Source organism: Nicotiana tomentosiformis, chromosome 12, assembly GCF_000390325.3.
Source record: "Nicotiana tomentosiformis chromosome 12, ASM39032v3, whole genome shotgun sequence".
Lineage (NCBI taxonomy): Eukaryota > Viridiplantae > Streptophyta > Magnoliopsida > Solanales > Solanaceae > Nicotiana > Nicotiana tomentosiformis.
Genome location: NC_090823.1, coordinates 118,219,042 through 118,237,167, shown reverse-complemented (window position 1 = coordinate 118,237,167; position 18,126 = coordinate 118,219,042). Strand labels below are relative to the sequence as shown.

The 18,126-nt window shown below is 40.1% G+C and overlaps 1 protein-coding gene across 1 annotated transcript; it reads left to right on the top strand.

The window, feature by feature from the left end:
- Window positions 1–9,861: 9,861 nt before the first annotated feature.
- Window positions 9,862–10,326, top strand: LOC138903284 (uncharacterized). The gene has a single exon (XM_070191226.1). It carries the CDS (start codon window positions 9,862–9,864, stop codon window positions 10,324–10,326), a length of 465 nt encoding a protein of 154 aa, XP_070047327.1.
- The last annotated feature ends 7,800 nt before the right edge of the window (window positions 10,327–18,126 follow it).

Sequence of the window (18,126 nt, the reverse complement as noted above, 5' to 3'; positions counted from 1 at the left end):
TGGCAAACCCTCGATTGATGGCTTTGCCTATCGACCACGAAGCCGGCCTTCAAGATGAAATCAACGACTTGACACCCAGGGACGGAAGGCGAATTAATGATGTCACCAAAGCTCGAGTCGAAATACTGCTAGATATCAATTCACAAGTGGCTCTTGAGGCGAACCAACATTCCGAACCGGAAAAAAGCATTCAGGGCGATACTCAATTCGTAGCTCGAGACACCCATAAAGCGGAGGAGATCGGGGTCAGCTTACGGATGATCTTCGAGATGTTACAAGCCCAGCAAATAGCGATAGCTCAGTTGCAGAGCCAAACTCAGGAACAAAGCAAGCCGGAGCCCAATTCGATTCAAGAAATCACCCACAGAACGGAACCAACCATAGTGAAGTCAAATGAGCCAGAATCGGGGACTACTCCCGAAATTACTAAATTGCTCGAGGAACTCACAAAACGAGTCGAAGCCAACGATAAAAAAGTAAAAACATATAATTCCAGGGTCGATCAGAACCCGGGAGCTCCACCAATGATAAAAGGTCTAGATTCGAAGAAATTCATTCAAAAGACTTTTCCCTCGAGTGCAACCCCAAAACCAATCCCCAAAAAATTCCGTATGCCCGAAATAACTAAATATAACGGAACAACCGACCCCAACGAGCACGTCACTTCTTACACGTGTGCCATCAAGGGCAATGATTTGGAAGATGATGAGATCGAATCTGTATTATTGAAAAAATTCGGTGAAACCCTGTCAAAGGGGGCAATGGTATGGTATCATAATTTACCATCTAACTCTATTGATTCTTTTGCTATGCTTGCAGATTGCTTCGTAAAAGCACATGCCGAAACCATAAAGGTCGAAACCAGAAAGTCGGACCTGTTCAAGGTAATACAAAAGGATAATGAGATGCTAAGGGAGTTTGTAGCTCGTTTTCAAATGGAACGAATGGATCTGCCACCAGTCACAGACGATTGGGCTGTTCAAGCTTTCACTCAAGGTCTAAACGAGCGGAGCTCGATGGCTTCACGGCGGCTGAAGCAAAATCTGATCGAGTACCCAGCTGTTACTTGGACCGATGTGCACAATCGATATCAATCCAAAATAAGAGTCGAAGATGACCAGTTGATTTCTAGGCCCGTTACAAAAATGCAAAAGTCGACCAGAGATCGATACCAGCCATATACCAGAAACGATACTACTGCTGAGTTTCCGAGGCCTCTTTAAAATCAACCTCGTATACTAGGGGGCTTTATCATTGAACGTATCTGTGAAGATTATCAAATTCGTTGCAAAGGAAGTTACTTCGTTATTTCATGACAAATAGTGTCTCAACAGGAAATGTTGTAAGAGCCAAATAGTCAAAAAGAACCATGATTGTGTAGTTGGCCCGAGCCCTGACGCAAAATATGAACCCATGTATAATGACTTGCAAAGAAAGCCTTCTTCTTTACCAATGTTCTATGTTCAAGATTTGTTATGCAAACAGGATCGAGTTCGAGCAAGCGCTCACTTGACCATTACGCCTACGGGCTGCATTGTATCGAGTTCGAATCATTCACTCGACGACTAAAGCCTACGGGCTACTTTCACTTCGAGTTCGAGCAAGTACTCACTTGACCATTATGCCTACGGGCTACTTTCACTTCGAGTTCGAATTATTCACTCAACTGCTAAGCCTACGGGCTACTTCGACTATTACGCCTACGGGCTGCATTGCACTGAGTTTGAATCATTCACTCGACGACTAAAGCCTACGGGCTACTTTTACTTCGAGTTCGAGCAAGCACTCACTCGACCATTACGCCTACGGGCTACATTGCATCGAGTTCGAATCATTCACTCGACTGCTAAGCCTACGGGCTACTACGGTGACTAAAGCCTACGGGCTACTTTCACCTCGAGTTCGAGCAAGCACTCACTCGACCATTACGCCTACGGGCTACATTGCATCGAGTTCGAATCATTCACTCGACTGCTAAGCCTACGGGCTACTTTCACTCTGAGTTCAAGCAAAGCACTCACTCGACCATTACGCCTACGTGCTACATTATTTCGAGTTCGAGCAAGCACTCACTCGACCACTAAGCCTATGGGCTACTTCGACAATTACGCCTACGGGCTGCATTGCATCGAGTTCGAATCATTTACTAAGCCTGCGGGCTACTTTTATTTTGATTTCGAGCAAAACTACTCATTTCTTCGAATTAAAATGAACAATTGATTATTTAAGCTGAAGGATGTTCGAGCTCGATAAAGCAAAGAGGACTACCCACAAGGCCCGAAGGCAACATAGATTTAAATTCAAACTATCTATTCAGTTTGTAAGGCTATTTTTCTTCAAAAAGAAGAAAGATTTATATTTACAAATATTTTGTACAGAGTCGGTTACTCTTCTAAAGGGAAGTTCTTTATACAAAAGCTGAAAGCGGTATCAAAAGAACGCAGAGATCGACCTAAGGCCCTAAATGACTCAATCTTCATCGGAGGCCGTATTCTCGGCATCGTCCTCGTCTTCAGACTCCCCCCGAGTCATCGGAGTCCTCCTCAGGAAAGGCCAACCTCCGAGCTTTGTTCTCCTCCGCCCTGGCGACTTCAATCTCGGCCCCACCATCGAAGCCCTGAGTTCTGACCTCCTCGAGAGCCTCTCTTCGAGCCTTCCACTTTGCATGTTCGACCATGCTCGCGGCTTTGGCTTGATTAACCTCGACATCGATCCTGAACTGAAGCTCTTTCATCTTTTCGATCAGCCCCAAAGCATTTTCTTTTACAGATCGAAGTTGGGCATCTGACAGCTCCAACTGAGCTTCGACGACTTCCTTTTTCGAGGCAAGGTTATCCATACACTTTTTAAATTCTTCTGCCTCGGCCAGTAGCGCATCTACCTGTGAGTTAAGCCGTCCAATTTGCTCGATCCTCTGCGGAACCTGCAGAATCAGATCATAAGTGGTTATCTCTTTTTCATCTTCACTATCATGGAACATTCGGAATACCTGCTCAGCCATCTCCTCATGCTCTTCCCGAGCCGCTGTCAAATCTGCTCGAAGTTTTTCACTAAGAAGCTTGTACGAGTCACTCTTCTCCCTGAGGCTCCGAACCTCGACATCATGCTCCTCCCTGATTCGAAGAAAGGCCTAGTGATGTAACACTGAAGCCTGCAAACAAAAGGAGAAACATTAGAATTACTTGCAACTCTGTGTAAAAGAAGCGGCGAAAACTCCATCAGAGTTACCCGATTCAAAGCATGTTGGGCCTCATTGAAGAGACAGGCGGGCCCCACCACATTCATCACTGATTGATCTTCTTCGGTCACCAAGGACCGAAGGTAACTGGCAATCCCCACAGGGGAAGAAAAGATTCAGGTATCCGCAGGTACAGAGAGCACTATCTTCCGCCTTCGGTCGAGATCGATACTCGGGGCCAAAAATCGGTCCAACGGTTTATAAATCGATGAAGGCTCGGTAGAACCCGACCACGACGCATTTTTGGGTACCGACATTCCACCGAAATCGGTAACCTCCTCCGAGGCACCTGACTCGAGCCCCTCCAGAAAATCGTGGATATTGGCCGACTCCTGAATACCCTCATAGGACCGATCCTCCAACATGACGGCCTCTCGAATCATGGCATCCGAAATATGAGGGAATCCGCCAATGTCAACTATCCTGAACTCATCCCTTGAAATATCTTCTACTGCCTGAGAAGATCCACCATCGGTATCCCTTCCAATCATCTTAGCTCGAGAAGGGATAATCTCGACTTTTTCTTGTTCTAGGATTATGGCTAAGGTTTCCCGATCTGCTTCCACCAAATTGGAAGACTGTTGAATCACAACATTAGCCCGTACGCAGGCTAAATTCTCCTCTCCTTCTTCGGGCTCGCCCCTTGAATGGCGGAACGCTTTCGGAGACATAACTCCAGGGCCCCCCTTCGGCTTTCGAGATCTCTTAGCCGGTTTCTTCTTTTCCGAGCTCGGGGAGCCCGATACGTCTTTTCTCTTCCTTTTTTTCACCTGCTTCAGGGCAGGAACTTCTTTGCCACTGGACGGCGGCCTCATGACTACATCTTTCCCAAGTCCTACAAAAGGGAAGAGGGAGATTTACCATACAAACCGATGAAGAGACAAATCGACAAAAAGATTTACCATGACTGCTGTCCTCCCATCGACCCTTTGATAATTAGACCCAAGCACGCTCGGAGTACGGTCTCTACAACACCAGGTTTTCGACCCATTATCTAAGATTCGGGATCGGTTTCGGCATTCGAGCTACGACTGTGATAAGGAAAAATGGATCAACAAAATAGAAAGCAATCACAAAATCAAAACGGGCAAAGAGAAACGTTTACTCACGGCTCATATTCCATTTCTCGGGAAATGGCAAGTCATCGGCAGGGATAAGATCCGAGGTTCTGATTCGAACAAAATGGCCCATCCAACCCCGATCCCGAGTCTCGTCTATGCTCGAGAATGGCGCTTTGGTTGCTCGGCGAGCAAGCTTGATCAGCCCTCCTCGATAAAGTCGGGGACTGTAAAGACGCATAAGATGATCGAGGGTGAAGATACGCCCCTCGACCTTGCTTGAGAAAAATCGAAGAAGAATCACTATCCTCCAAAAGGAAGGGTGGATTTGGCCAAGGGTCACATCGTACCTCTTACAAAAGGCAACGATGATATGGTCTAAGGGTCCCAACGTGAAAGGATAAGTATAAACACTTAAGAACCCTTCTACGTAGGCAGTAATTGATTCATCGGGCGATGGGATTACTATGAATTTATTATCCCAGTTGCATTCTTGTATGACTTTATCGAGAACTTTTTCGGTGATTGAACATTGATACCTTGACATCGGCTCACACCGACCCGGTCTCGGAGAAGGATTTTCAATTTTAAAATCGCCTACGGTTGAACACCCAACCGGACCGAATTCCTCAGGGCGGGGCTCTTTCATATCCTCGCCACCAGTAGGTCGAAATGAAGAAGCGGTCTCTTTTTGCGGAATAGTTTTAGACGTTTTTGCCATTTAAAATTTCGTAAACAAAGGACGGAAGTATTTGGTGTTCTAAGGAAGAATTTACAGTAAAACTCACAGGTTTACAAGCAGAAAACTCTGAAAAGGAGCTTGTAAAATTTGGAAGACTGAAGACATAAAAATGATGAATGGTGGAAAGAAAGGCTATTTATAGACTGAAGCAATGACAGTTCAATATCAGAGGTGGTCGACCACCGTATGACACATTAAATGCCTCGGTAAAACCGAACCGATAGGACAGCTATCACATACGTCATGGTCGGGATCGATGAAAATGTCAGTATATATCTGATCGAGCTGTTGGAAAATCATATCGTTTCTCGCCACATCCTTTTTCGAGAAACGAGAGGACTATCTGTATACGGTCAAAATCGATTCAAGTCAGTCGTACGGACTGATCGAGACGATAATATTTCGATCAAAGGATATCTGCATGACAAGCTCGGTCAAGGTCCGAAGTAAGGGCGGTGAACTTCGAGCTCTAAGACCGACCGATGACAAGCTCGATATCATTATCGAGCCCACATCCAAATCGAACTACGAGGCAAAGCGGAGATTATCGAAGATGCATGGACCGACCAACATTCACCCCGAATATCGAGACCCTAAGTCAGAATCGAGCTCGGACCAAGGCCGAGGGCTCGATCCAATACCTAGCTCGAGCCAGTATCAAGCTCGCAAATTAGGGCCATTACAACCGCACTATGGGAGAGAATTTTGGCGGAAATCGAGGAAAAGACAATACATCATGGGCTCTCCACTACGTATTTTTTTATTGTATATAAAGTAGGATCCCTCTACTATAAGAGGGACTGCAACAAAAGATCATAGGACAGAGAGAAAACGATATCCCCTTGTGCTTGTTTTACTCATTCTTTTTGCTCACTATTTTCATTCTTATAGTCAAGAATATACATATTTTTATTTCTCTACACGATTTATATCAAATTGTATCGCATATCCTTAGAACCATATACAAATCTAACGTTATTCAATTTTTCGGGTAAACAAGTATTTGATCAAAAGATTAATTAACACCAAAAGGGAAAGGCTTTTGCACCGATTTAGATCACCAACCCTCCAAGTCCCCATGCATGCTTCTAATTAATCATTGTAATCGATTTCATCAGCTTTTCCTTTAAAACTAAGGATTTACTTTACGAATAGTGTAACGAAATTCTTATACTATTAGTATAATTTAACATGCTGTAGAAAGATTCGATATCCGTATTGAAGCCCGACTAGATCTGAATTCGCGTTGGAAAGACCTACATTGGGAGTAAAGCGCTCCCTAACAAAGGTGTCTCCATACACAGGGCTCGAACCCGAGATCTCTGGTTAAAGATGAATGAGTATTTACCACTTCATCGCAGCCCTTGTTAGTAAAACTTTACATATCGTAATTATTTGCGGTATATATATATATATATATATATATATATATACACACTAGTCTCTTGGCACGCGTATTACGCGTGTATTCCATATTAGTTATTTATAAACTTTTAAAAATTACAAATATTATTAGATGATGTAATTGAGTTATTAAAAATTAAAAAATATAAATTTCGTTAACTGATGAATATTTATCCACTTCTTGTTATATAACATAAGTGAAAGTACATATCAAAAGTTAAAACTCGTTCAAGTGAGAGTATATATGCTACTTAGATGATTAAATTCTCGCATTCAAAATAATTAAAATATCCTAAAAATTTAAAACGATGAAATTTAAATCAAATTAGTTATATAAAATAAGTGAAAGTACATATAAAGAGTTAAAGATCATTTTGGTGAGAGAATATGTGCTATTTAGATGGTCAAATTCTCTCATTCAAAATGATTAAAATATTCTAGAAATTTTAGAAAATATGAAATTTGAACTAATTTTTTTATATAATGTGCGTGAAAATACATAGTATAACTTGAGTGAGAGAATATATACTATTTAGATGATCGACCTCTTGTATGCAAATTATTAACTTACATTTCACAGGATAAAAAATAAATTATTGTTACACCCTAAGAAGAAAAAAAAATAAAGAACGATAAATCAAATATTTGCACACCAAATTAAATAAAAGAAAGTAAGGCAAAAATAATGATTACATCTTAAACAAATGAATGAAAATTTGAAAAAAGTAAAATGATAGATAAATAATTACTTTAAAGAGGAACTCTTTCACTTTTTGAATCTAGCTACTAAGGATGAGAAAAGCTTAGACGGGATAATATCAAGACAAGAATTAAAACGCCTAATTTCTAACCTTTTAAAAGATGATTATAGAACCAATTTTGTTAAACTGTAATGATCATGGACACTTGCAAATCTTAAAGAAGTTTATAACTTTATTCCCATAATTTTGCTTCCTGATCAACCTAATCTTCTTCTCACCGTCCCCTTTTACGTCTTCCACTCCCAGTTCTCCAAGGCTCCAACCCATCTTATATTTTCTCTACTTAAAGCATAGAGTTACTTGCCTCTCTGATTTTATATATTTAAACGATAAGCAAGATGTAGCTTTTGAGCTTCCAAGTTAAAAAACACTATTATTATATACTTAGTTGAAAAATAAAAACGGTTTTATCTTAAGAACGATTATCCATTACTTAGCGTCTTTGAGATTTTAATAAGAGTTAAAGGTGGCTTTTAAAAGTTAATGACGCCACATCACCTTAATTAATACCACAATTATATATAATTATCGAATAAAGATATAAATTAATGATAATTGCCTTTTATTCATATTTAAATTAACCAAACTTAGTGTGAAAATTGATGTTACTTCAAGGAGTTCAATAACAACGGTAGTAATGAAGAGAGATGTATATAGATTTGTCCAAAAATGTTATTGGTATAGTATTTGTTTAAAGGGTATAAAGGTCAATCTAGTTTTTAAAGGTTATTTTAGTAAAATAACTTCACCTAAAAGTCTTCATGCTTATAAACAAATACTCATATATATATATATATATATATATATATATATATATATATATATATATATATATATATATATATATATGAGTATTTTCTTGAAGAAAATTAAAGGGTTAATCAATGAAAGAAATGGTCAAAGAAGTTAAGTGCATTTCTTTCGTGTTAGCTTCTCTAAACTCTAAGGTCAGATCGAATCTATCGATGCAATAGATGAATTTAAAGAGCCTAATATATCAAATTTATCCATTTCACAAGCAAAAGATTTTAAAAGGATGAAAATGAAATTAAAGAAAGTACAATGATTAGTTCTCCACCCGGCTGTGACAGGAAAATACACAAATAGGCCATAGATATAGGCTGTTGAGAAAACAACACCAAAATGTCACAAACAAACGCTACAAATAAGGGAATTTCCTTGTTAATTTGACCAATACGCATATCATGTTTTAAGACAAACCAAAGCAGGTAGGGTTGTGGAAATTGATTTGAGAACAATAAAAAGAGAGACCACACCCACACGTGAGGAATTTTAATAGAATTCCATCTATTAAACCTTGGTTACTTTCCGGAGTAGGGTTGCCAACGCTCAGATTGATTATTTTTTCTCTAGCAGAGGTGATAAGGGCCTTTGTACAGATTGCAAGGTTATCTCGAATGAGTGTCTGACGACGCAACACAGACTCTTGGTAATGGACTTGGAGGTCAAGGGAGCAAGGAAGAAAAGAGCGGTGTACGGCCAACCTAAGATTAAGTGGGGAGCCTTGACTAAGAGAAAAACTCAAGAGTTGGGGGAAAAGTTGTTGGCTACGGGGCCCTGGAGGAGTAGTGGGGAAGCGAGTAGTATGTAGACCACGACATCGAACTACATTAGAAAAGCTGCTAGGGAGGTGCTAGGAGTCTCGAAGGGTTACTCGGATGGCCACAAAGGGGAATGGTGGTGTAATAGGGAGGTCCAAGAAAAAGTGAAAGCCAAGAAAATGACATATTTGAAGCTAGTGGGGAGCATGGACGAGGAAGAGCGGAGGTCATATAGGGAGTGTTATAAGACGGCAAGGAGAGAGGTGAGGGGATCAGAAGTTGTTCAAGTTAGCCAAGATTAGGGAGAGGAAGGCTCAGGGCCTGGATCGAGTGAGGTGCATCAAAGACGAAGACGGTGAGGTATTGGTGGAAGAGGCGTGTATTAGGCGTAGATGGCAAGAGTACTTCCATAGACTCTTGAACGAGGAAGAGGCTAGGAACATCATGCTGGGTGAGTTGGAGAACTCAGAGAGTCGGAAAGATTTTGGGTTTTGTAGGCGTATTAAGTGTAAGGAGGTTGATGTGGAAATACGGAAGATGAGCAGGGGTAAGGCGACTGGGCCTGACAAGATTCAGTGAAATTTTGGAAAGAGGCAGGTAAGAAAGGCTTGGAGTGGCTTTCTAGCTTGTTTAACATTATTTTCAAGACGAAGAAGATGCACGAAGATTGGCGGTGGAGTTTGATGATTCCGTTGTACAAAAACAAAGCAGATATCCAGAACTGCAACAACTATAAGGGTATCAAGCTGTTGAGTCACACTATAAAAACTTGGGTGAGGGTGGTGGAGAAGAGAGTGAGGACATGGGTATCTATCTCTGAGAACCAGTTCGGATTTATGCCGGGACGGTCAACTAAGAAGCCATTCACCTTGTGAGACGATTGGTGGAGCAGTATAGGGAGAGGAAAAAGGACTTGCACATGGTGTTCATTGACCTTGAGAAGGCTTATCACAGAGTTCCGAGAGAGGTTCTATGGAGATGTTTGGAGGTTTGTGAAAACCCGATAACGTACATTAGGGTGATTAAGAACATGTACGAAGATGCTAAGACTCGGGGGAGGACTGCGGGAGGAGATTCGGAACATTTTCCTATAGAGATGGGGTTGCATCAGGGATCAGCCCTTAGCACGTTTTTGTTTGCCCTAGCATTAGATGTGATGACACGACACATACAAAAGATGATGCCATGGTGTATGTTATTTGCTGATGACATAGTAATGATTAACGAGATGCGAGGGGGTGTTAACGCTAGGTTGGAAGTTTTGAGACAGGCGCTGGAGTCCAAAGGTTTCAAGTTGAGTAGATCGAAAACTGAATATTTGGAGTGCAAGTTCAGTGATGAGAGACATGAAGAAGAAGTGGAAGTAAATATTGATACACAAATCATTCCCAAAATAGATAGTTCAAGTATCTTGGGTCTATTTATCCAAGGCGACGGGGAGATTGACGAAAATGTTACTCACCACATTGGAGCGGGTTGGATGAGATGGATTCTAGCTTCGGGAATTTTATGCGATAAGAATGTGCCGCCTAGACTTAAGGCAAATTCTACAGGGTGGTAGTTAGACCGGCTATGTTGTATGGAGCTCAGTGCTGGCCCACCATAAAGTCTCATGTCCAGAAGATGAGCGTAGCTGATATGCAGATGTTGAGATGGATGTGTGGACATACCCGAAAATACAAGATTAGGAATGAAATTATTAGGGACAAGGTGGGAGTGGCATCCGTGGAAGACAAGTTGCGGGAATCGAGGCTGCAATGGTTTGAGCATGTGAGGAGGAGAGACACAGATGCCTCGGTCAGGAGGTGTGAGAGATTGACCATGGCAGGCTTGAGGAAAGGCAGGGGTAGGCCAAAGAAATATTAGTGAGAGGTGATTAGGCAGGATATATCGGTGCTTCACCTAATTGAGGACATGACTAGCGATAGGGAGGTGTGTAGGTCGATGATTAAGGTGGTGGGTTGACAGGTAGTTGTGACTTTCCCCTAGGTTTACCAGTAGTACTAGTAATATTCTTGTTGTTGGTTGAAAGATACTTTCTTCTAGTTTGTTAGTGTCACGACCCAAAATCCCACCACAGGTATCGTGTAAGCCGATTACAATTACATTTCAGGCCATTTTTTTTAAACCAACAGCGGAAATAATTACAAATATAACAGCCTCCCAAGACTGGTAGTACTGAGTCACGAACTCTAACTGAATACATAGAATGATCACGAAGACTGAATATACAGTACCGTTTGATTAAAAATTAACAGTACAATAAAATAAAAAGACTTCAAGGGACTGCGATGACCAAGCAGATCTACCTTGAATCCTTGCGATCCCACTCTAACTCTGTCCGAGTCCGATACCTCGAATACCTGGCTCTGCACAAAAATGTGCAGAAGTATAGTATGAGTACACCACGGTCGGTACCCAGTAAGTATCAAGACTAACCTCAGTAGAGTAGAGACGAGGTACAGTCAAGACACTCACTAGTCTAATAACCTGTGCAATATAGTATACAAAATAATAGGAAACAAATAGCAATAAGGGCAACATAAAACAACCAGTGATGTGCACAGTAAGACAATAAAATCACCATTAATATCGCTCAACAATTGATAAATACAATTACACTCAGTTAAATCAAGTTCTTCAATTAAATATCTTTCACATATAATTCTTACAAATAAAACTCTTTTTCAAATATAATTTTCTCAAATAAACATCTTTCGAATATAAAATTCTTTCAATAAATCTCTTCCAATATAATTTCCTAAAATAAATATATTCCAATTACAATTCTTTCATATAATTCTTTTTGAATAAAAATCCTTCCAAATAAATATTTTGAATATTATTCTTTCAATTAAAAAGGTCACTATGTGACACCTCATTTCATAGTCATAAAAATACGGGTCTCATCCCATTTTTTATATTTTCACGGTACTTCGTGCCCATAATCAAATCATACTATTTCCCCGGTACCTCGTGCCCTCATTTCATATCACAACTGCACGGACAATTCACGTACCAAATATCATTATCATTTAATCACAGCACCTCGTACCCACATTTCATATCACAACTGCACGGACAATTCACAGTGTCAATATCCTCATTATTTACTCACGGCACCTCGTGCCCACATTTCATTTTATAATCTGCCTGGCAATAGCCACAAGCTCCCAATTTCAACATAAATCAGATTATTATCAATTTACCAACAACAAGACAAATTGCACAAATCATAAAAATAAACACAAGAAAATCACAACATCATATGAAAATCACCAACACTACAACTCCACATCGTCACATATCGTCCCTGACAATAACCACCCTTATCGCTCCTATAGCCACCCGTATCGCTCCTATTGCCACCTTATCGCTCCTATAGCCACCCTTATCGCTCCGCCCAGACAATATCAATAGCCACCCTTATCGCTCCGCCCAGACAATATTCCAACAAACACAACAACAATAAAATGCCACCCTTATACCCACATAATATCAACGGTGAAATATTACCCTTATCTCCCCAAAATAATAACTCACACAACGCAACAATTTACACGGGAAATTATCACGGCAACATAATAAAATCAATTCATATCACAATTTGCCCAATGGCCACAACCAAATTCCAAAGATATAACAAAATCAATTAATTTCACAATAAATATCCCAAGGCTCCACACAATATATATAACACCCAAAAACAATCAATAGAGATATAAATTACTCGGCATAAAGCAAAGTCTTCATTAATGCAAATTTAGATAATTATATTAACACTTCTTCTTAACCTTGCTTAATTAATTATTTACAGAGAAAAAATCCATAATGAAATTAAATTCCAAGAAATATTAATCATCAAACTCATGAAATTCACATAAATATACAAGTAATAATTCCATCAAATTATCATATAAAAATAAATTCAACAACAAGGATTTAGGCATGGCAAACAGATGATTTAATAATTATCCACGATTACCCAATTTACTACACAATAATGCCTAAGACTTTAATCCAATAAAATTTGCACATATAAGCCCGAGTACGTACTCGTCACCTCGCGTACATGGCTTTTCACATTTCACAAATGGCACATAAGACTCGATGCCTAAGGGGTAATTCCCTCACTCGATGTTAAGCAAGACACTTACCTTTTTGAAGTTATGCCGATATTCCAAAATCGTATTCTTGCTTGAATTGACCTCCGGACCGCTCAAAGCTAACTAAATTAATTGTATAACTTCATTAAAATTCATAAGAAATAATTCCGGATAATAATATGTCGACTTAAAAATTTATTCCAAAAAGTCAACGCGGGGCTCGCCCCTCGGAACCCGGCAAAATTTTCATGAAATCCGAACACCCATTCCGATACGAGTTCAACTATACCAATTTTATCGAATTCCAATAACAACTCGACCTCCAAATCTTAAATTTTCGTTTTCAAATCCCTAAGTTCAAACCCCCGATTTACACCTCAAAAACATGTAATCTAATCGGATTATTCGATGATAATTCAATATTATGGAGTATAAATGATCACAAGTGACTTACCTCAAGTTTTTCCGTGAAAACCTTGCTCAAAAATCGCCCAACCCGAGCTTGAAATGCCCAAAAATAGAAAAAGCTCGGAACCCCTCTGTTTTTGTATTGCCTAGGGGTTTTCGCACCCGCGGTGATTTCTTCGCACCTGCGGTTTCGCACCCGCGGTAAAAATTTTCGCACCCGCGGTGCCTGGACAGCCCATGCATTTCCTCTTCTGCGACTAATGCCTTGCATCCGTGAGCTCGCCCTTTTTCGCGCAGGTGCGATCATACCAGATGCCCAACTGCTTCAGCTCCTCCTCCAAATCCAAATTCGACCCGTTAGGCATCCGAACTCACCCGAGACCTCCCCGGGACCTCAACCAAATATACCATCACGTCCTAAAACATCATACGAACTTAGTCAAATTCTTAAATCACATCAGACAATATCAAAATGATGAATCACACCTCAAATCAAAATCTATGAACTTTGAACTTTCAAATTCTATATCTTATGCCGAAACACATCAAATCAATTCGGAATGACTTCAAATTTTGCACACAAGTCATAAATGACATAACAGACCTATTCAAATTTCCAGAATCGGATTCCGACCTCGATATCAAAAGGTCAACCCCCGGTCAAACATCCCAAAATTTCAACTTTCGGCATTTCAAGCTTAATTCACTACGGACCTCCAAATAATTTTTCGGACACGTTCCTAAGTCCAAAATCACCATACGGAGCTATTTGTATCATCAAAATTTCATTCTGGAGTCGTTTGCTCAAAAGTCAACTCTCCGGTCAACTCTTTCCATTTAGGCTTGAAATTAAGGATTGTTTCTTTTGATTAATTCCGAATCCTCCGAAAACTCAAACTCGACCACACCCTCAGGTCAAAATACTTATTACGAAGTTTCTCGAGAACTTAAGTTGTTGAACGGGGCGTTAGTTCTTAAAACGATATGTCGGGTCGTTATATTCTCTACCTCTTAAACAAACGTTCGTCCTCGAACGTGCTAAGAATTTTCCCGAGGTTACCAAATCGATGATTTTACTTTTATACATATACTCACGGTTGATACCACATTACCGCATTTGAGATAAGCCCGACAACACTATCGCATTTGAGATTATTTCTTTTATCCATATTTGTAAACTTTATGACCAATTTCTTACACTGCAAACATTTTCAAAGGCCTGATTTTTCAAAATAACGCACGGTATTAGTCTCAACTGGCTATAGCAACTCGTGCCTACGCACACATCAACTTTCTTGATAGTGTGGAAGTACTTTAAAATTTTTCTGGGGTTTTACATTCTCCCCCGCTTAGGGTCATTTTCTCTCAAACACATAACATAACTTATCTCTTCTTTCGCACGTCTCAATCCCCCAAATTTTTACTAACTCCCAATTTTTTTAGAAATTTTGGCAGTCTCCCCTGTAATTGGGCCTATCCACCTGTCAGAGTAACACCAAAACAACTCCTAACAACACATCCACAACCCAACAAAATACCATATCTCTGGTCTTAATAGTTGTTCATAATCGATTACAACATCGTCGATTAACCTCATATTAACCAAAACCTCGTTTCGAATTTTTCACAACACTGACAGTAAAATGTGAGGCATGAAAACCTCATAACTATTTACCCGTCTTAATGAGTCACATTTAACGCCACCTTGGCACTCATCTCATAGGCTAAAATTCAATATTTACAGCACGAAAATGGCTGAATATGCACAGAAAATATACAAATATTATCAAATAAGCCTAACAGGTATGACTCCCTATTAATATTATTGTACAAATTAAATTTCACAAAGGGATAATTTTAAACTCATAAATATTTCACCATAAGGGCCTCATCTTTATATAACTTCTACCGTGGCCTGTAGCCCGGTTTAAATATTTTATATCATAAAAATAAATGCGAGGATCTCGTCCTCAACTCCGTATCACAAGTATTCTGCACATTGTGCCAACTGGAATTTCAATTTCCTTTCTTTCTTCTTTTCAATATATTTCATAAACAGTTTTCACAACACATATTGAACCCTCATACCGGTAGGACATATAATTCATAAAAATTGAAATCAATTATTTCGAAACACATTAAACCCACTGTAATGAATAATAAAAATTACTTTTGGACTTATAGCCCTCAATAGTGTACAAAAATAAATGACAGACACGGGCTCACATCTTCAAATCTCCCAACAGGGATAAACATATAAGTGGGTCATAAAAATTACCAAGCTCACCCATAAGCGGAGCATAATAAGACGACTCACCTCAATATTCAGAACCGAATCAAATTTAGGGGAAAATATCCTTTCATAACAAAATCAGGATCATACCTGTAACGTCACCATCTGGTGTATTGGCCTCAGCCAAATCATATCGATTATATCAACGGGTCGTGTCTCCACCTCTTAGGCGCCCACTACCTAGCCTGCCCTCCACCTCTAGCTGACTGTGCACGTGGAGTATTAACTGGAATAAAGCTTGTAGTTGGAGTGTTCTGATGAAATCCACCCCTCCCAAGTCTGGGACAATATCGCATGAAGTGCCTAGTATCACCACACTCATAACAACCCCTCTAAGGCCGCGGTTGATCGTACTGAGTCTGTGCCAGATAACTGAAATAACCATTATGGGAATCCCATGCCGGTGGTGCATCGTAAGAACTTACTGGAGCACTCCGAGTAATCTGATGTGCGGACTGAGCTGGCCGACTGCTCGAGCCTCCGCTATAATGGGTCCTAGCTGAAGAGTAAAATCTACTGAACCCTCCAGATCTTTGAGACCTTTTGTCCTCCTTAGACTCCCTTTCCTCGCCTAAAACACCCTCAATCATTCTCGCAATCTCCACTACTTGTTGAAATGGAGTATCAGTTTGCAATTCTCGAGCCATGCATATTATAATATCATAATCGAAGCCCTCAATGAATCTGCGGACCCGCTCTCTAATTGTAGGAACCAAGATAGGTGCATGACGGGCTAACTCACTAAACCTGATAGCATATTCTGACACTATCATAGTGCCCTGACGCAACCGTTCAAACTCTGTGCGCCACGCATCTCGGAGAGTCTGGGGAACAAACTCTTTCAAGAATATTTTCGAAAATTGAGCCCAAGTTGGTGGTGTTGCATCGGCTGGTCTACCTTCTTCAAAGATTTGCCACCACCTATATGATGTACCTGACAATTGAAATGTAGTAAAGGCAACTACGCTCACTTCCACAATACCCATGGTGCGGAGAATACGGTGACAATTTTCTAGAAATCCTTGGGCATCCTCTGTAGCTGTGACACTGAAAGTAGGTGGACTATACCTCTTAAACCATTCAAGTCTCTTTTGTTCTTCTTCTGATGCCTCTGGCCTGACCTTAGGCCGAACCGGAATAACAGGTTATACCGGTACTACACCCGGAACCTGACCAACGTGAACCTGCTGCTATGGAGTTGTGGTAGGAGTCTGATCTACTCCCCCAATCTACGAAATATTTGGTGCAACAGAGATCAATCCCGCCTGAGTTAATGTACCAAACATACTCAGGAACTGTGCCCAAGTCTCCTGAAGTCCAGGAGTAACAATAGGTACTTCTAGTATCTGTACCCCAAATGGAGCTACTGGCAGCTCCTCAACTGTTGTTCTGACAGGTGCTCTAGTCGCGGCACGTGGCCTTCCTCGACCTCTTCATCAGCCTCTACCTCGGCCCCGACCTTTTGCAGCCCTAGCAGTATATGCGGATGCCTGCTCAGCTAACCTGGTAGTACGTATTCTCACCATCTGTGAGAGAATAGAGATATAAAAGCTCAAATTCCACAATCAACAAATCCGCATGACAGGAATGAAAGAAGTGGAAATTTCCCAACAGTTCTGCAGCCTCTCAAAGATAAGTACAGACGTCTCCGTACCGATCCGCAAGACTCTACTAGACTCATTTGTGACTCATAAAACCTATGAACCTAGAGATCTAATACCAACTGTCACGATCCAAAATCCCACTACAGAAGCCGATTACAATTACATTTCAGGCCATTTTTTTTTAAACCAGCAGCGAAAATAATTACAAATATAACAGCCTCCCAAGACTGGTAGTACTGAGTCACGAACTCTAACTGAATACATAGAATGATCACGAGGACTGAATATACAGTACCGTTTGATTAAAAATTAACAGTACAATAAAATAAAAAGACTCTAAGGGACTGAGATGACCAAACAGATCTACCTTGAATCCTTGCGATCCCACTCTAACTCTGTCCGAGTCCGATACCTCGAATACCTGGCTCTGCACAAAAATGTGCAGAAGTATAGTATGAGTACACCACGGTCGGTACCCAGTAAGTATCAAGACTAACCTCAGTAGAGTAGAGACGAGGTACAGTCAAGACACTCACTAGTCTAATAACCTGTGCAATATAGTATACAAAATAATAGGAAACAAATAGCAATAAGAGCAACATAAAACAACCAGTGATGTGCACAGTAAGACAATAAAATCACCATTAATATCGCTCAACAATTGATAAATACAATTACACTCAGTTAAATCAAGTTCTTCAATTAAATATCTTTCACATATAATTCTAACAAATAAAACTCTTTTTCAAATATAATTTTCTCAAATAAACATCTTTCGAATATAAAATTCTTTCAATAAATCTCTTCCAATATAATTTCCTAAAATAAATATATTCCAATTACAATTCTTTCATATAATTCTTTTTGAATAAAAATCCTTCCAAATAAATATTTTGAATATTATTCTTTCAATTAAAAAGGTCACTATGTGACACCTCATTTCATAGTCA